The following is a 20088-nucleotide window of genomic DNA, read 5'->3' on the forward strand; positions in this document are numbered from 1 at the left end:
GAGAGTTATATTTATTTAAAGATTAATGATTTTTAAAAATTCTCTCTCATCTCTCCTCTTTTTTTGAATAAATCAATTTTTTCTATTTTATTCTTTTTACTTATTATTTATGCCTTTTCACAATATCAATTTTTATTATTGTGAACTTTTCTTTATTTTTTTATTTTTTTAAATATTCAACTCAAATATATTAAGTGAAAATTATTTTTTTTTCTTATATTTATAAATATGATTATTGAGTTGGTATTAATTTATATATATAAAAATATAAAAACATTTTCCGTGCATCGCACGGGTTGCAAATGCTAGTTATATAATTAAACACGAAAAGAAAATCAGCCTACAAAGCGATTTATACCAATAGTCAAGGACCTATATATAATAAATAATTCAACGTTCTTCCCTTATGTATATTAATTTTGATTTCTTACCTATATATAATAAATAATTCAACGTTCTTCTTCCCATATGTATATTAATTTTGATTTCTTCTTATAGTTTGACAAGTAATGAGTAGTATTTATTCAAATTTATAAGTCCTTTTCATTTACCACGTTCTTCATGAATTGATGGTGGAGGTAGGACTAGTCCATCACTGAATTTCGAATGGTATAACACATGATTTTTCTAATATTCATACTAAAACCGACAAACTTTCCAACAATGTGTAGATGATGATGATCTGTCAGAAATAATGTGATTCATGTTCACTACTGGGACACCCTGATTCCTGACAACTCTACTCATTTTGGGTTACCTTCCGAAATTTAATTATCATTGTCAAGCTCTAAATTCTTTAATCCACGTATGACACATCATCTATCTGTGTACTAAAAACAAAACAAAAAAATAAAATAAATACCTTTCTTTACAAACTTTGATTTGCTTAGATACAATATTATAATATATTATATTTTTAGTTATTAATTTGTCTTGTTAGTTAAATTATTTTATTTCCTTTTAGATGTTTAGATTTTATTATAAATATGAGTTTTATTTATATTTTATGAAAGTCGAATTGAGAATTAAAATTGTAAAGGGTGGGATTGTTCTCTTCTCGCGGTGTTCTTCCGATATTCATGAGTGAATCAACGAATTAACTCTTATTGTACGTATTCTGGTATACAATGATTATCAACGAAGTTCGTATATTTATCAGTATCAAATATATTTCACGCTTCTACCTGCATCACTTACTTTAAAAAAAATTAAGGCATGATTTTGTTTCAACTCCAAAAAAAAAAGACAAAAAAAAAATCCTTTGATACCTACAAACTTTTAAATATTATGATAAGAATAATCTATTTTTCAGTATACTAATTATTACTTCATCCATCCCAATAATAATGTATCAAAAATTGGGACACTGTAAATTAAGAAATACAAAAACTTGGGCACAATCGAATTGATCTGCACCCAAAATAGTGTTATTTATAAAATTCGGATTGAAATACGGGTTCAGATCAGGGTGCAGGTCAGGGTCTAAGTGAGGGTGCAACCCGATTGTACGGTACACCCAATTGTACCCAAGACTATCTTATTAAGAAAAATGTAGATAAAGTAAATGAGGAGATAGATAAAAAGAATGATGAAAAAAATGTAAGGAGATAAAAAAAATTGGGAGCGGAGGGAGTATTTAAATTAAATACTTCCATGTGCAACACATTACATGTACCATCCTGTTAGTGCTCCAAAGAAGCCGTAGGAACCCAGTACACTAAAATTCAATCAACCAAAACTCTTGCATTCGAGTCCTTTAAAACACATACATGAACTTCAACTATCATTATCCCATAAAGAACTGCCAACGGAGAAATAAATTGGCAGCAATGAACTAATATATTTTCCAGAAAGTAAATGGGAAACATATATCAGAAATGTTCGCCCTGTTAGAATATGTAAAAAGGAAGCATACCACTACACAGGTATGAGATATGTTTACTAGGCACCCCTATCCCACCTAAATTTTTCCGCGTTGATACACAAAACAAAAAAAAGAAGAAGAAAAGCTCTCCATGAGTTACAAAATAAATGCACCCAATTCCTCTTTTCCAAAACATTATAAAAAATAGACGGGAACGAATGAACAAATTGCAACTCAGAAGTAGTAATATATACGTTTTTCATATTCAGAGCCAGCGAAAACTAGCCATGTGTTGAGATGAAGTTGAGTGATTTAGATGTTAGTATTTGATAACATGATGGCGCAACCAGAGCTCATACATGATCATATGGAAGGCATCGTGACTGACAGCAGGTGAGTTCCAATGGAAATGTTTTTGGACCTGACAACAGAGCATCATAACGAATTAATTTACGCTGTGCACAAACTATTTAGCTCGAGATTTGAATTTTGAAGTCATGGAGTTGCTGCAGTGAAGAATAGAATTTTACCTTGACCAAATTGTTGTGCAATCTGACGAACTCTTCTTGTGTAATATTCTTCAGAATTTGCTTAAGCTGATAGACATCCTTCTCCTTTAGTACCACCGAAAATTTATGCCAATTTAGTATGTCATTGAAAGGCAAGTCGTAGTAATTAGAGAGTATCACTGCACAGAACAATCCACAGTTAATCAAACCAGAGTTATGAAGAACATTGAATACTTACAAATATCTATTGCATACACAATGCACCCCAAAAATAAAATGTTTATATATATTCTTTAAATATTGTTAAAGAATTATCCATTTTTACCCTTTTCTGCATATTTTGGCACAAATATTTATTGTTACACAACATGCAAGAATCTGAAGACTTAGTACCCTGGACGAGTCGTACTTCTTTTCTAACAGTACAATTAATAGTAATACACATCCATTGCTATAGTTAGATTTCCATTTTTGATAGCAAAAGTACATTATGATCTTATACACTGAGACCAAACTGGAAAAATGTAGTGGCTTTAGTGACTTGCTCTACAAGCATGATTCCAATTGTCAGGAGTAGGATTATTGCCTTTGCCTTAGCGAGGGTATAGCTATTGATACATCAAGGTCAAAGTCAAACCACCACTAAACTTATTACTTTGGTATTCATAGGTGAGAAGAGAGGAGATTAGTTCTCACCAGGTATGCATCCATAATGTATAGAGTCTGCTATACGGGCACTATTGACCTGAGAGCCACCAGGGCAAATGCAGAATTTTGTTCTGTAAAATCTCCTTTGATACACAAGATGCCCAGTGGCCCTATTAATTCTGTTGTTGGAAATGTCAAGTTCAGTATCATTTTCCCATACTCGTGCCAATATGACACGAATCTTGGAATTCCTATGCCCTGCCCAGAAACCGAGTGTCGTCCTGCAACATATGATAATTAATTCTCAGATGCCGTTCTTAACGAATAAATAGGAATGGATAAAAGGCATTGTAACAGGAAGATTAAATCTTAATTCAGATTCTAAGTGATCAACTCAATATACTTCATACCATATACTCCCTCCGTCCACCTTTTCAGGACGTCCACCAAAAAATTTCCCTATCTATTTTGGACTATACCCCACCACTAATAATACCCCATTTACCCTTACTTTTCAACTTTTTACCACTCCAAATACTAATTACAACACTTCTTCAACACTCCCAATACACTCAACCACCTCATCTTAAAATCTGTGTCACTCCCTCCTTGGAAGTTTTATTGTGGACGGAGGGAGTATTAGACTATTCACAGCATATATTAACTAAGGAGGCGTTTACTTTGGGTGAGAGAATAGACAGATATAAGCAATATAGGTTTATAATGACCTAATCACAATCTCCTGCCAAGGAGAATATGCATATACACCAGATGGCAGCTAAAGTTTAGCAACAGAAAATCCACTTTTCACCCAGACAGCAGTTTCAATCACTTTCAGCAAAAAAATAATAAGTTAATCCTCTTTGTTACTTTCTAGTTGATGGGGTTTCAACTTTCAATGCGTGAAACGTCTCCTTTCACTTACAGGCAAGGAGGTTATTAGCAATTTCTTTCATTTTATAAGACCTTCTTCAGAATTGCAGGAGGTCTGTCAATACCATTACCATCAGAAGCAGCTTGGAAAAAATATTTTAGACGTAGTAAAGTTGATAAGTTTAGCTAGACAACAACAAGCACCTTAAGAAAGCACATCAGCAAGAAATCAAATGTAAAGTGAGAAAGAATTCCAGATTTTGAAAGTACCTATTTTCTATATCATTTCCTCCAGCGGGAAGGGCAAAGGGCTGAAGAACTTGAGGGAGTGCAACATCTTTGTGCGGTATAAACCCAACATCATAGCTGGGAGAGCAAACAACACGAATCGAGTTCTTTATAAGGTTTGGAAGTCCTTCAGTGGCCCTCACACCAACATCATGACACGTAACAAAGAAATGATCTGCACCTAGAGTTCTATTCCAATATGGGTACTTGGACATCAATCCTTCCACATAGTCCCGGACAATTACAGTCATGTTCCCATATGATATACCCTGCATGTTATTTTAAGAGGATCCATACATCAGCAATCAAAAACCACAATTTTAAAGTATTGCAAGTAGAGAACACAAGAAAAATACAAGGAAAACTATTCAAACTAACAATCCCCAATAACTTGACCACATGGCAATTGACCATAAACTTCACCTGTTCTTCACATGAGTGTGAGTCACTACATAACAAACATTCTGCATTAGAGTAGTAATGAGATGTATGGCAGAAATAAGGGCAGCAGCTGAGTTGGTGAAATTCACATTAGACCTCTGCTTTTATAGTAATGAAACAGCTCATGGTGATCAGCAGACAATCAAAGTGGAAGGAGATAGTTGTTTAATCATGTATCACAATATCACACTCAAATAACAAGATCATTAGGCATGCTGAGGAACAAGTTTAAAAAATAGAGGAGCTATATCAGAAATTAAGTAGGATTATAGTGCTTAGTTTACTTATGAAACTGAAAATGACTTCAACTGCCCATCCTAACTTCTCTAGCTTTTAAGGGAAGTATAGAATAAGCTATAGAGCACTTCCAGATTATTTCCATAGGCTAAGAATTTGTTGCTTATGCAGACCTCATTTACTAAGCTGAAAATTTTCCATTCCCCTTCAAGTTATGCAATTATATCAGGACAGGCAGTTTCTTCAGAGGCAACTAGATAAACAATTTCTTACAAAAGGTAAAAGAACAAAAGAAACAAGGCAAGAGACGATAAAATGATAGCTCTTGAAAAAGTACTCCGTCAGAGTGAAGAATGCTAATATTTAAAATCTTTCAACATCAATGCAGTAGGATATTCAACATCTGAAGCAGCTCAATTATCCGTTTTTAGCAAAAGGGTACAGCATCTACAGAAGAAAAGCACTCAATAAACTGAAGAAGAAGCTGGCTCTCGAAATCAAGCATTCAGAAAGGAAGAACATATATATGTCCAGTTGCCCATTTACAATCATAAAAAAGCAACCACATTCCGATGAAAATTCACGAATGTCGACATACCTTTCCTCGCATCTTATGGCAAGAGATCGGGATGAAGAACAAGTCGGCCCGATCTGGATCATCCGTCACGAATTTACTATCCCTAAGATTCTGAAAAAAGTAACCTTCGCTCGCATATTTTCCAGTCAGCTTCCGCGGCGTCTGGTAATAGGTCTTCGGATCCCCATCGGAGTACACGTACACCTTAAATCTCTTCAACATCTCCTCATAGTTCAACCTAAACACCTTGGGAAAATGGTATACGTCGTCTTCCTCCTTATCGTCACTCTCATTTCTCTCTCTTTCCAAAACCACACCTTTCTCAGCATTATCACCGTCGCCGTAATCAACATCCTAAAAGGAGAAAACGACGAAATTGATCGAATCAAACCAGGAAATTAGTGAATTAAGGCAATTGCATAGACATAGAGATGGAAAGAGTAGTACCTCAGGCAGGGAGGGTTGTACGGAGCGGGCGGTAGAGGTAGTAGTGGGGGAGGATAGGAGAGATGGTGAGTGTAGGGATTTAAGGGAGAGGTAAGTGAAGGAAACGAGCGTTACGATAGCGACAGTGAGGACGGAGCGTCGGAGCGTGCAGAGAGCGGCGAAGGGCGGTTGCTGCTGGAGTTTTACCGCCGACATTCCGGGGGCGGAGCCCTTGGCGGTGGCGCCTAGTAGTGTAGATTTACCTTCTGAAGCTGAAGGCGTGAGCTCCAAAGAGAGTTCAACCGACGGTGGCGGTTGCCGGCGGAGCGAATGAGTGAGGTGAGAGAGCAAGATCGGAGAGTAGCCTTTTTCTTTCTTCCTTTCGGTTTTATTTTAGAAGCCTACATTATTCATCTCTAAAAAATTACGAACTCCAAAATTAAGTTATCATGAAATTCATATTCTTCTCATATAGTATTATTTTACTATAGAATAAAGGATAAATATCAATTTAATTCTGAGTTATACGCCTAGTCTTAAAACTGTCGATAATAGTAAATAATTTCTATACTATTGGGTTGTAACTAAAATGTCCTAATTAATTATTTTTGTTGTCATAATGTTGGCGGGTATTTTCGTTATTTATTTTAATAAATAATAACTTGGAAAAAAAAACAATCTCCTTTTGCACTCGAATTTTAAAATATAGGATGTAATTCCACAATTTTTACAAACTTTGTTGCTGATTTTACAAATTATGATGCCGATTTATTTTGATTTTACAAATCTTATTGTCGATTTGTGTTAGGGTAGTGGATGACTAGAAGATATTGTCGATTTCAGAGAATTTTGTCGTTATTGATTTGAGAATCTATCGTTCTTGATTAGGTTCACCAATTCATAGACCGCAGCATTCCTTTAACCTCAATAACTGAGGCTTTGATTGATATTATCGATAGTTGGAGACATTTTTTAGACTAGGGCATATAAGTTTAGGATTTAAGTCTAGAAAAAAGGGACGGTAATGTAAGAAGTGAAGCAGGTTTAGCGTTGTGAATTGTGATGCTGCAACATATACATGAAAATCCCACCAGCTACAGAAACATTCAGAGACTCAAATTCTCCAGCCATGGGAATGCTTACAAGCTCACAAGCCCTCCGGCTGAACTGCGAAAGCCCGGCACCTTCGCTGCCTAAAACTAGACACAGAGGCGAACCTGCGATGGACTCAGCAAAATCTTTAGAAAGCTTCATCACCGGTTTCAGGTCGTCCCCCGTGGCAGGATGGCCGGCCAACATCTTCATTTGGAACTCTTCTCTGAGAGCTCCTATGTGTTCCCAACTACCCGAAACAATCGGAATCTGAAAGCAGGCTCCTCGACAAGCTCGGAGTGCTTTGTCGTTGAATGGATCACAACAACCAGGAAGCAGAAACACACCATCCTGTTGAACCGTGCTGATAAATGAGAATGATGGAACAAAATGCATGTTAAAGTGAAAAAAGAAAAAAAGAAATCATGGAGTCTTACCCATCTAAATGCTGTTGCAGATCTTACAAGTGTGCCTAGGTTTCCAGGATCCTGCCATAGAAAAGGTTACATGAGCTCAGAAAATTCCAAAACTTTCCAATATTTCCTGTTCATTACATGTTACATAATTAAGGTAGCCAACTAAAAGCACTGTAATTAATTAGTAAACCATACCTGGATCCCGTCAAGAACTAGAATCCTATGTGGGAATGAAAACAATGTTTGGAAATCTTCATCATGCAGGCTATCGTTGACAACCCGAAAAGTTGAAGGAATTCTCATCAAAGCAATGACTTCAACAGAATCAACGGACTGGATACCAGATATTTTTTTCATCACCTCTGAACTAACTTCAACGACATGAACAGCTTTACTGTCCATTTCTTCAGGAAGAGAACAGTTACCGACTACAAACAAGCACTCAATTATAGGCCTAGCTGACTCTGACATATGAGAGCTGTAAATCTCCCTGCAAAAAGTAGTATCATTCAGTATGATCTCAATTTAAGATGACAGAATCAATTATATTTAATTTATTCTCACATTTTAGTCCTCATCCTCTGTTGGAGAAAATTTGATAAAGAGTCATTCTCACATTAACAAAGCATTTGCCACTATTTGATTTCATATCCACTCCGCTAAACTGATATGCATGTGTTAGCTTGAAAATATGTGCATCTCAAGGTTTGGTATGCAACCTCGCAGACTTCTTTTTCATTCTTCATTTGTAGGGTGCACAACACCAGAGTGAGCGCTAAGCTTCCTAGGATTAATTGCTTAAGGGCACTAAAAACTCATCATTAATGGACCGGATAGATAAAGCAAGGTACAATTAACAAGCAGCAGATAAGCTAACCAATTCAAGCTACGTTAAAGATCTAGATGGAAGCAGGAAAGGCAAGCACATGCTAGAATTTCATAACCAAAAGAAGCCCAAAACTCTTGCATGAACACTGACATAGTTCAACTAAGTCTAAGTTCCCTTTCCATCGTCTTAACCTTTCATTGCTGTTGCACTGGAGGGGTTGGAGAACATAAGCTTGCAAAAGAAGCTTATCACAACAAGAATGGATAACTTATATTCCCTCTATTTAGCCATCATTCAACTGGCAATCCCACAACTAACTTTGTAATCCCCTTTACATAATACTCCTCGTCCCTCAAGACTCGCATTACTTTTGGAGGCACAGTTTTAATAAATTTTAGGTGAGTGAAAAAAGATACCACTTCATTGTAGTGTTGTGTGGTGGGGTAGTGTCCGAAATCACAAAAAGTGCACTCTTATGGGATGGAGGGTGTATAAAAATGGGAGAACCTAAACGCACCGTGGATTTTCTTCGCACAACCCAAAATCCATATAATATGTGTAAGAAATAACCAGAGGCGTGTCTGTGTCTAGCAATACCGTAATGAAAATATGAGCCAAAACCAATAAATCTACCTTCTCCACCATTTTCTTTTCTTTTCTTTTTTTCTTTATGGAAAAGCTTCTTTAAGATAAAATAACAACTCCACTTCCAAGATCTCTATAACAGTGAGGCTTGCGAGAAGCAAGAAAATGAAGTCACCTTACAGGAGTAATGCCAACAACGAGAACCATGCCATGAAGATGGCGATACGAGGAACTCTGTCGAAGCTTCACACAATGTTTAACAAATAGGTTCGACGTGCTTGTAATGGTTTTCACATTTGGAGGTAAACAAAACGCCTTCTTTGAGGCAATTTCACGAACACTTCCGTCGCAAGTGCTCTCATGGATTTTGTGGGTTCTACCTGTACAGCGGGTCTGAAAAGCTGGATTCTTGGTCTGCGGATTCGGTGAGCTAGTGAGAGAAAGAGAAGGTGAGATGAAGAATTTGTTCGGACATTGCATTCTTGGTGTTGTACTTTCGTTCTCGCCTTCTGTTTGTTGGGAAGCAAGCTTTTTGAGTTATCTCAAAACGTTGGTTTTCATTGGACTCTTTGTACTTTGTAATAAGCCCCCTGAAGTGTTACGCTTTTGCATTTAGACCCCCAACTGTTTTTCAATTTTGCCCTCAATTTCAAATGATCATGAATTATTTCCCCTTCTTTATTCCTATTTTCTCTTTGAATTCTCTGTCTTCTTCCTTTTGCAAATTTTATACTCATTTTAAATTAGTGGAAAAATAAAAATTTACACAATGCCAAGTTGCTGCCAGCTTCTTTAAGTATCCAACAAAATAAAATAGGGTGTTTGGCAAATAAAATATTTAATTCCGATCCCCAATTTTTTTTCAATCATTGGAATGTTTTACATGAATTAGTAAAGACAATATCATTTTTGTGAGGCATACAATTTCAATTGAATCTTCTTCAAATTATAAAGGGACTATATCCTATAGCTGCACCCTAATTTCTTTGAATTCTTAGCCTAATTTTATTCAAAGACAAGCTAGATATTGAACAATTCCTAACACGAACCAACAAGTATTATTGGTTCATAGTCAATATAAACTAACATTACACCAAATAACTGAAAACGTGAGCTCAAAAACTCAGTTAAACTAATAAAGCATCACCATTTATTTAGAATGAAAAGAAAATTTGAGTTCACAGTACTCCTTCGCGATGATCTTCCACTGCTGGTGAATTTGGTGTTTGGACATACATTCCTTGAGAAGTTGAAAGGGTAGAGTTCCTGTTCGATGATGCCTCGACATTCCACCGTGCTGCTGAGGCCGAATAAATCTCAGTACATCGAGACACAGCTGCACTATCCAATCTTGCAGAGGCGTCTCCGTTCAACCTTGTCAAGCGCATACCATCAGAAACGGGCAAATGAAGTCTCTCGGAGAATGGAGGGCCGTCATGCCTACGAGATAACATGGCCATATTCTCATCTCTTGACATTGTAGGGAGGTAGAATCTCTCGGTAGTAGGAGGAGAACGATCATTCATGGCCTCCATATTTTCACTCCATATTCCATCGGATGATAAAGAAGGCGTGGAAGTTGATGCGTGTTGGTTCGTTGAATCCACTGGTGTTGCTGAGTGCATCATTCTCGACTGCTCTTGGTGCATCAGAGATGTCGAGGGCAACGTTGTTGCTCCTTCAAGCCCCATTGGTACTGGTTGAGGTGCAGACGAGGAGGCAAGAGGCGATCCCAGGGCCATTGGGAAATCATCCGAAGGTAACTCCGGTAGAGCTGAAGGCGTAGTTTTAGAGCCCATACCTCCAAATGAATCTCTCTCAGAACCACAACATTGCACGGGAGATGTTCCTGGGCTACATGTTTCGATCTCAAATGTAGGTGGATGTGGATGAGACGGTGGTACTCGTCCTCTAGGCAATTCCTTCCAACGCTGAACAACTGTTTTCGACTGAGTATAGAAATGCACGTCTGCATTCCCTACAAAAAGGATAGCAAACAAATCTGATATCGGAGGAGACTGTTCATGTTGGAAAGTAATGGAAGTGAGAGGAAGGTGAAATGGCGTACCACAGAAATCAAGATCTCCAGCTACTGAAGAACAACTGAACGTGGAAAGCGGCAATGATAGAGAAACGGGAACATTTATCCCAACCTAGCAGTTCGAATCAAACATGAAGAAAATCTTCCAACGGCGATATTTGCTACAAAATAGAAGTTTCGCCTTACCAGACCGGTTTCAACTTCATTTTGAAACTTCCTAGCAGTAGCACATGAAGAAGTGAATATAGAAGCCCCCCTTCCGAGCCTAAACAAAACGGGAAGAGAATTACCACATGGAAAAATGATGGTCTAATGCTGAACATGCTCTGGAAATTGTTATGAAGCTTGAAATAATAAACTCTTATGAGGATTATTAGTTCCAAAATAAAGCCTTTTCTCGGCTCCACGGCGGTTCCGAAAGGATGGTATGTTGTAGTTTTTATTATTTTAATTATTGGTTCATCCAATTTAACAGCATACAGCCTAGACATTGCTGAAAAGTAGATTTTAGCCCTTTCTCAAACTCAACGCATTTTATTGTCTGTAATATATTCTACTTATCAAATTCAACATATTTTGCTACTCTAACGACCTAGAACCGAAAGTTTTAATAGTTCACACCCATCCCATTTAAAAATTCCTCGATCTGCCACTGCTATGCTCCATATATGATTGTCTCAGGTTTCTGTTAAGACTTTGGATACAAGTTTACGAGACAGATCTCAAAGACATCATCAATTAAAAAAAAAGTTAGAAATTATATTATCTCATTGCAATAATGCTTCATAAGACCAAAGTTACTATGCTCACTTGCTACTGTTAACAATTGATATGGCTTCGTCTAGGTTTCCAGCCTGGTAATTGTAGAAGGAAGCAAAGATATCAGTGAGTCCATATAAAATTTAAACATAAGAAAGAAATGTTAACAATTAAACCTGCATGCATAGAAGAACTGGGCCGTCCACCTCTTCCTGCCAAGCCACAATAAAGAGAGCCACGACTTTGTGAATTGATTAAGTCGATAAAAAATTTATAGTTTTGCATTTTTTTTTAATTTCTGTATCTATGTATTTGGGCAAACAGCCATAAAAGGATACCTTGTAGCAATCCATGCTGGTTGTAACATCACACATAATAGTAGGACCCAGAAAGTTCCCTTCCCCATACCGTTGAACCTTCATTGATCAGATCAGTGGAAAACATTTGTGTAAGGCTTTCAAAGAAAACTCTAGCACATACACACACAACAGAAAACTGCATTAGTATTATCATGGTATAGAAAAGCACAAGAAATATCAGTACATCCATGTGCTAATTTCAGTGGGGTGTTAACTAAAACTTATTTGCTGTAGTAATATAAGTTTCATAACTTTTACCAAGTATCATACCCACGGCAAAGGATAAGTATCTCTAAATAATGAATAGACAAGAGAAACATACCACAATTTGTCTTCCATCAAGAACAAGTCTAGCGCCACTACATATACCACTTTGAACTAATCTGCACATTCTATCCTTTGCCTGAAAATTCAGAAAATATAAAAGTGAATATTGTAGAGACAAGGGTGACAAGATCTCATGCCCAGATAATAAAACTTACGCCAAATGTTATCTATTCAAAGAGCTAAGAACAAAAAACCTGTCAATTGGATCTCTAGAAATGTAAAGTCAATATGAGTAGAAAACCAAATGAAAACAATCCAAAAACCCTTTTGAGCATTGACATAGAAAGACACTCTCCAATATCATATGCCTAATAATACATACACCTTAAGAAAAGGAGTTCAGACCTCTTTACTGATAACTGGTCCAATGTCAGTGCCAGGCTCTACTCCAGCATTAACTTTCAACTCTTTTGCTCGCTCAACAAGCTTTTGTTCCCTGAAAAGAATATGAAATCATAATTCCAGATACATGTATTATGTGCATCGCAAATCCAATGAAATTAAATATGTGTTCCAGTCTTCCAGACATTCACAAGTGAGTGGACTTTCAATCAGCAAAAGGGGCGGTATTCTCCCACAATGTCGAATGTATAATAAAGTTTTGAAAGTCACTGATTTCTGTTATCAGACCAGAACTCAAGGGGCTATTCGTAATCTCTACGGGATAATTTAAAAATGCAAAGGATTGCTCTTTATATAATTAGCTACTTGAAAGAGCATCATTCCTTCCTAAAAACCCTCTGACAATTATTCCTTTAATTTTACGTATGATAGCTCTATTATCTCCGTATTCTTATCCTACCTGTCTATCCCATGCACTGGTTCTTACTAAAATCTTGCTCAAATAAACAGAAAAGAACATAATGGACCATTATAAGTCTTCTCAAGCCCTAGAGCCTAATTTAAAATCAATAAACTCAGATGTTGCGGAGATATTATATTATTATTATGGTAAGTCTTTGAATGAACATCATCTATTAGAAAGATTTTGAGTTGGGAAAATAACATTTATTTCTGAATATATACCTAGTGGCCATGCACCCTGGGGTATCCCATTAGTAGTGAGGAGGCCATTAAACAAAAGATAGGTGGATTAAGTAATAAAACTTGGACAAGGTACCAAATAAGTGATCAAACTTATATCAGAAATTACACCATTGGGAGGAGCTTCCAACAAAAACAGCTACACAAGGACTGATGAACCTCTGGGTTCCAGAAGCACCAAAGCCATATTCGATAACAGCATCCAGCGCGGCATCAGCACTTGCATCGGGCATGATAATGATGTGATTTTTCACTTCTATGTTAGACTGGTAATAACAATAGAAGAAAAATTGAAAGTTTCAGGGTAAAACTGAAGTAACTAATACACATTCCAGTGGAAGAAGACACTTACTTGAACGCGTTTACCTCTGACAGCTGCTCTGGCATATAAGTCCATTCCAACCTTACAATTTAGTTGAAAAATATCATGTATTGTTGCTGAAGCATATAAAATGAATGCAGAATCCACCATTTGCAAAGAATGACAAAAATTTAAGGGTAGAAAAAGTAAATATTCAAGAGCATTATTCTACTCCTAAGAAGCACGTGCATCACATGAACCAAAACATGTTTCCATGAGTACAACTTGAATGTCTGACAAATGCAACTCTAAATAGAAAATAGCAGATATTAGTGTAAACATCTTACAGTATTTGGGCTGACCAGTGATACAGCCTTTATATCTTCATCGCCACATATATTCCTGGCAATTTCCTATACAAACAACTTCACACAATTAGATCTTAGAAAATAAATCAAGCATATCAGTGAAGGGGATAAGAACTAATCTTGGATTTTAAATTTTATGCATGAAAGGAGGTGGTTCGGAGAGGATCGCTCCACGAGGTTCAAGGAGGGGGGCAATACAAAAACTTCAATAAAGATTCTTAACCCCATCACCTAATCTCATGTTTTCTAGATGGAGGGAAAAGCACATGCATGCATCTTTGAAGCAGAACTATGCATGGAAATTGTCTTTTAAGTTTGGCCGTTACAAAAATATATATAAAGATAAAAAACAAGACTGTTCAATATTTAATCTTCTTGTTGGGCACAAATGCTTACATGATTGCCATGAACAATATTTAACACACCATCTGGTAAGCCAGCTTCTGCTGCCAATGCCGCCACCATCATTGAAACCCCTGAGAGGAAACAGTCGCTTTATAAGGTCACTCAACCTTCACTGTCCAAGATGAAGTCCTCATATATCCATTGCCTAGTCTGATTCTTTACTTCATTTTTCCACTTTTCTAAGGGTTGTTTCAGGAGGTGGGGGTTATGATTCTGACAGGGCAATAAAAATGGCTAAGAGATTACCTGGATTCTTCTCAGACGGCTTCAGAATAAATGTATTTCCACATGTAACTGCAACTGGAAACATCTGTATCGTCCATAAACAACTATTTAGAAGGACATTTCTGAAACTTGAGCAGCACGGATACTGCTATACAACCTCTAAGGAAGATACATAATGAAAAACGAGAACAAAGTAGGCAGATTAACTAACGAGGACTACTTAAACCACACAGTTGGGGCATAAAGTAAATTAAATTAGTAGAACAACCAATTATGAATTTGAGGCAACATGATGCATTACTCTAATTCTATTTAGAAATGACAATCACGAGAATGATGTGCTAAGAAAAAGTTGAATTAGTAAATAAAAATGATTGATATAGTTAATCTAAAGGTATATGAGAGCAATGACATGGAATTAATGAGCACCAACATACCCAAAGGGGAATCATGGTGGGTAAGTTGGAGAGACAAATCCCTGCACAAACACCAATAGGTTCTCTGGTGCAAAGCGTATCAATTCCATTAGCAGCATTTGGTACGTACTTTCCTGCCAGTAGCGTTGCCATACCACACGCACGCTCAACAAGCTCTATGACCAAACCAAACTACCAAGATTGGATACTACTTTTTGAACTAAATATATCGGGAAAAAAAGATCGATGATAGATGCAAGTGCAGAAGCTACTTACCTATACCATAAAGTACATCAGCTTTTGAACTAATCAAGGTCTTGCCCTGCTCTTTAGTGAGATTCATAGATATCTTGTCCTGTAATTGTATGCCTTCAATGAATGCCAAAATTTTGTCAGCATGACTAATTAGAAAAGAGAGAATCATTGTATACATACAATATCCCTCCGGATGAGCTCCTGTAACTTAAACATAACACGCTGACGAGTATAAACTGGTGTATTCTTCCACGGGGGAAATGCTTGTTTAGCTGCATCAACTGCTGCTTTAAACTCTTCAAATGTTGTCATTGGAACTTGAGAACCAACCTCTTGGGTTGCCTAAATGTACGTCCACCAGACCATTCAAATACAGGTAACTATTTTTAAGCTAAATTAGGGAATAACAAATGAGAAGCAGTTGTAGCTTACAGGGTTTATGACATCAATGACCTCACATGCTTGCGATTCCAAAAATTTGCCACCAATGTAATTAGTAACCTTGACCTATCAATTTGTTTGGCACACCGGCAGAGAAAGTAATGTAGGGAGTGTCAGTGGGAGCAGGAATGGTGAAACAATATATAGACCAAAATTTCACAAAACAGTAATTGGAACCAATTATATTTCATGTAAATAATTCGAATTACATCCTAAATCAAAGTGTTTTAAAAGAAATGAACAATTTATTTTGAATACCTCTCAATAAGTTGACTAGATAAGATCCTACAAAGTTTGAAATATATGGATATATGAATGTACCCAAACAAGTTCATCATGAGTTCTATTGCTTCTCGATTAAATGGCTCAAAATATTGCCTTCATTTTCTGAAAGCAAATTTCATCTTGATTATGTATATACAAATTTAAATATAAATATGTAACGATATATTTATGCATCTAGATATAATATATTTATGTAAGTGGATCAATATGTATTTATGCACATAGGGGAGGTTTGGTTTGGTGGATAGGATAGATAAGATTGATGAGATTGATAGGATTGGAGAATGATTAAATATCCACCCAACTTTGGGGTGATAAATACTCACTCAATTGCATGATTAGAGTGCGGGCCGAGTTATCCATCACGGGCCCAATCATGCAAACCAAACACTTGATTAAGTTGGACTATTTTATCAAGCATTCCTTATCACTCAAACCACATGCCTCCATAAGACAAATATATAATGTATTATATATATGTGTGCAGCATTTATGCAAATATGTATTGACATGCATATTCATTGATCTAAATTATTATATTTATATGTACAATGTACCTGTTTATATATAAGACTTTACATGCATATATTAACTCTAAATCAATCCATTTATGTATACAAGTATAGATATATAGGGTAGGGTTAGGCTACAAACATTTTTAAAATATAAACTACGAACTATGAACACATGATGAATTCTTTGTGAAACATGATGAATTCTATGTGAAACAAGATGATGACGCTGTGAAAATGATGAATTCTAAATAAATGGAATTTTGGAAACTTGATACCATGAATTCATTTAGCAAAGTGATGAATCCACCGTAAATCTTTACCATCTAAGGGCTGAAAATGGTTTCTGGTTTATATTTTGAAATGGTTTCTTTATCCAATCCCTAGACATAATATATACTCCCTCCGTCCCGCTATTCAAGTCCCATTTTCCTTTTTGGGTTGTCCCACCGATAATGTCCCGTTTCCTAAAAATGAAATAATAAGGGGATGCTTAACATTAAATGAGATCACTAATTATTCAACTAATAAACCCTTAATTAATTGATTTCCCCTCTATTCTCTATCTCTCTCTCTTTCTCTCGTCTCTCTCTCTGCGCCTGAGTCTCCACCGCCGTCGTCTGCTCGTCGTCGGAGGAAGCCTTCTCCTCCACCTTCACCGCCCTAGCCGTCTTCTCCTCCACTTGCCTTTCCCCTGCTCGTCGTCGGAGGAAGCCGCCCTTCGCCCTTCGCCCTCACCTGCCGCCCCCGCCGGATCTGTCCTTCGCCCTTTGCCGGATCTGTCCTTCGCCCCCGCCGGATCTGTCAAGGGAGGAAGCCGCCCTTCGCCCTCACCTGCCGGATCTGTCCCTTGGCTGAGCGACAGCAATTCTCGTCGCCGCCCTTTTCCTCCCTCTGATCTCCTCCGCCTCCGCCTCTCACCTCTGATCTCCCCTAACCCTCTGCAAAACCATAACCCCTAATTTGGGTTGCAGATTTGGTTGGGGGAAATCGTTTGATTTCTAAGTTCGATTTGGGTGGGTTGCAGATTTATGAGCTCGATTTGGGTGGGGTTGTGGTGATTTACCGGCGGTGGTGCGGTGGTACAGGCGGTGGTGCGGTGGTGATTTACCGGCGGTGGTGCAGGCGATGGTGCGGTGGTGGTGCAAGCGGTGGTGCGGTGCTTAATTAAACTAACATTAAGTTTTTTGAAGACACAATTTAACTCTTAATTTTAGTCTCCTTAATCTCCGTGCCGAAAAGAAACGAGACTTGAATAGCGGGACGGAGGGAGTATATACATACTATGTAGATAAGTATATACATATAAAATATATACCTACATATTTTTTCATGTATATACATAGAAATGGATAAAAATTTGACTAATTGTTGGAAAAAATGGATGAAGATGTGACTAGTTATATGAGTCCGAATGGAAATGGATTGAGTGTATTTTAAAGGCACTCATTTGCAAGCACAATGGAAAATGTCTGGCTTACATGAAAAAATGAACGCCATCGCTCACATGCAATTGTAGCCTTAACAATTTTGTACAATGTATAAAAAAAAATTGAACTTTATATATCTTAGGATATTGAGTATTATTTGTATCTCTTTGGTTAACATCATATTGGCTAATAAACTTACTGGGACAGCACATACTGATCTCACAGTGGGTGCACCAACGGCAGCAGATAGATTGGGCCTCCAGTATTTGAAACTTTTTTCTACAGAAAGAGTACCAGAAATGATATAAGAATATTACTTGCCCAAGCTTAAATCAAACCATGTTGAAGCAGTGAGTGTATGCTAGATAAGAGGGGAGAAAAAAACCAGTATTATTGACAAATCCTAAAAGCTTATATGAGTCCCACCGCAAGACACAAGCAGTATCTATCTAACATTATGCTCGCGCAGAAAAACTTAAGAAACCAAAGAAACAAGAAAGGTTAGGCACATTTTTTTCTGGATCACTCACAAGGTAATATCCATATCAAAAGAAGCAGAAGCAGATACGGATAGGACTTGTAACTTAACTAAGCTACAGCAAAGAAAATCATATGGGTGATACTCAAATTCAGTGGCAATATGCACAACCAGACAAAGAGATGAGATGGATAAAATTATATCAGGCAATCCAAAAACCTGTTCAATTGATACAAAGCATCATACCTGACAATCCTTGTCGAATTTTGGCTTTGACATTGTAAAGATGTCTAGGTGTTGAGTGGAATTCTGGATTGCTTTGCTTCAGAGCTTCAAGCATTTGACGTGGCTTAGCTCCTGCTTCGTTCATTAGCTTGATCTGCTCTACCTCCTCCTCTGTAAGACGACGACTATAGCGGTGCTCGGATATGTCTTTTAGCGGTTCATGGTTGTGCTCACCATTTCTAACTGTGAGAACCCAGACATCATCGTCTTTTTTTCCTATAGCTTGAAAAGGACAGTTTATGAGGCGAGAACTAGCCTCCCTTTTGCGCTTCATCTCCTCACCATTACGCCTATTTCGATAAGTACCTCCTCTATCACAACCAAGTACAACACTTCTATCCTTCTTAGATTTCCGTATCGTTACAATGTATCCTTGGCTAACACCAAAATCACGAACATAACTGATAAGGTCTTCGCGATCCTGAAACGTTCGGGACGGGGGTGGAAGCATCATGTTTTGCCAAGTGAATTCAGACGAGGAAGGGATTTCCATTGCCGTAGAAAGTAAGCCAGATTCTTTTCTACTACAAAACAATAAAGGAGCTACTGCAGTTTAGTTGTAACTTAAGCTGTAATCACAAATTTAACAAAAATGCAAAAGGCCAATACATTAAAGCACAATACTAAAATCACCCATGATTCAAACTGACTTGAAAATGGTAATACATCACCATAAACAATTAAAAAACGAAATTTTCAGGCATGGATTGCTCACACGCACACAAACAAACATCCCAATAGAACTGAAACTTGTGAAATAGTTCCTGTAACTAGACAAAAATAAAAAAGGCATAAAAATAAAAAGAAAAAAACAAAGAAAAAGAAAAGCACCAACCTTCTTCTTAATATCTCAAAGTGGGTTGCGGAAGCGTATTCACGACTCGGATTTATTTGCTGTATAATTTTCGTGGACTATCGGGGTTATGAACCTTCATTCAAGAAAAATTCAGTGATTCTGCGTTCAAATTCTGCGCGAATGAACGCTTACTGGTGACTGTTGCAGAAGGAGAAGAAAGTGAGGGAAATTTTTGAAGGATTGAAAATAAGGATATTCTGGAAATAGAGAATTGAGGTGTGGCATTATTGATTTTCGAAGAATTTGAGGGAGCGTCTTGTTGATCTCACTGCTGTTAGTCCACGTTCCGTTAAAGCGCTTAAAACAGAACTTGAGCTGCACCCAACTATAACCTCACGCTTTTATATGTACAGTCCCTACAATTATGAAGAAAAGTTGTGTCTTTGTTTTTTCTTACTATATATATATATTTGTTTGTATATACACGAATTTTACAAGTTTTCCGAAATTACATTATCATTTTTAGGGTTAATTGCATAAAAATACACGAATTTATGTCAAAATTCATGTATATAA

General features: G+C 37.1%; 3 protein-coding genes across 7 annotated transcripts; all 3 read right to left on the reverse strand.

Annotated features, from left to right (window-relative positions):
- Positions 1–1786: 1786 nt before the first annotated feature.
- Positions 1787–6329, reverse strand: LOC131001520 (probable glycosyltransferase At5g03795). Its single transcript, XM_057927920.1, has 6 exons — positions 5885–6329; positions 5459–5791; positions 4165–4451; positions 3070–3302; positions 2395–2552; positions 1787–2285 (listed from the first exon to the last, which is right to left on the reverse strand). The coding sequence occupies exons 1-6, from the start codon at positions 6077–6079 to the stop codon at positions 2184–2186; spliced, it is 1308 nt and encodes a 435-aa protein (XP_057783903.1). The 5' UTR covers positions 6080–6329; the 3' UTR covers positions 1787–2183.
- Positions 6330–6890: 561 nt separating this feature from the next.
- LOC131001521 (uncharacterized) lies at positions 6891–9447 on the reverse strand. The gene is made up of 4 exons (XM_057927921.1): positions 8961–9447; positions 7567–7861; positions 7393–7443; positions 6891–7306 (listed from the first exon to the last, which is right to left on the reverse strand). Exons 1-4 carry the CDS (start codon positions 9263–9265, stop codon positions 6908–6910), a joined length of 1050 nt encoding a protein of 349 aa, XP_057783904.1. The 5' UTR covers positions 9266–9447; the 3' UTR covers positions 6891–6907.
- Positions 9448–9766: 319 nt separating this feature from the next.
- Positions 9767–19880, reverse strand: LOC131001524 (methylmalonate-semialdehyde dehydrogenase [acylating], mitochondrial-like). Of its 5 annotated transcripts, none has more exons than XM_057927923.1 (20): positions 19552–19880; positions 18678–19237; positions 18153–18232; positions 15718–15792; positions 15466–15627; positions 15307–15385; positions 15052–15206; positions 14636–14699; positions 14381–14460; positions 13964–14029; positions 13668–13718; positions 13427–13581; positions 12617–12707; positions 12267–12347; positions 11924–12001; positions 11762–11797; positions 11637–11680; positions 11013–11091; positions 10854–10938; positions 9767–10763 (listed from the first exon to the last, which is right to left on the reverse strand). In XM_057927923.1, exons 2-20 carry the CDS (start codon positions 19207–19209, stop codon positions 9964–9966), a joined length of 2793 nt encoding a protein of 930 aa, XP_057783906.1. In that variant the 5' UTR covers positions 19210–19237; positions 19552–19880; the 3' UTR covers positions 9767–9963. The 5 variants fall into 5 exon arrangements, with proteins under 5 accessions (XP_057783906.1, XP_057783909.1, XP_057783905.1 ...); XM_057927926.1 differs by having other exon boundaries at positions 18168–18232; positions 18678–19240; XM_057927922.1 differs by having other exon boundaries at positions 18678–19240.
- Between the last annotated feature and the right edge of the window lie 208 nt (positions 19881–20088).

This window comes from Salvia miltiorrhiza, chromosome 8 (genome assembly GCF_028751815.1).
Source record: "Salvia miltiorrhiza cultivar Shanhuang (shh) chromosome 8, IMPLAD_Smil_shh, whole genome shotgun sequence".
NCBI lineage: Eukaryota > Viridiplantae > Streptophyta > Magnoliopsida > Lamiales > Lamiaceae > Salvia > Salvia miltiorrhiza.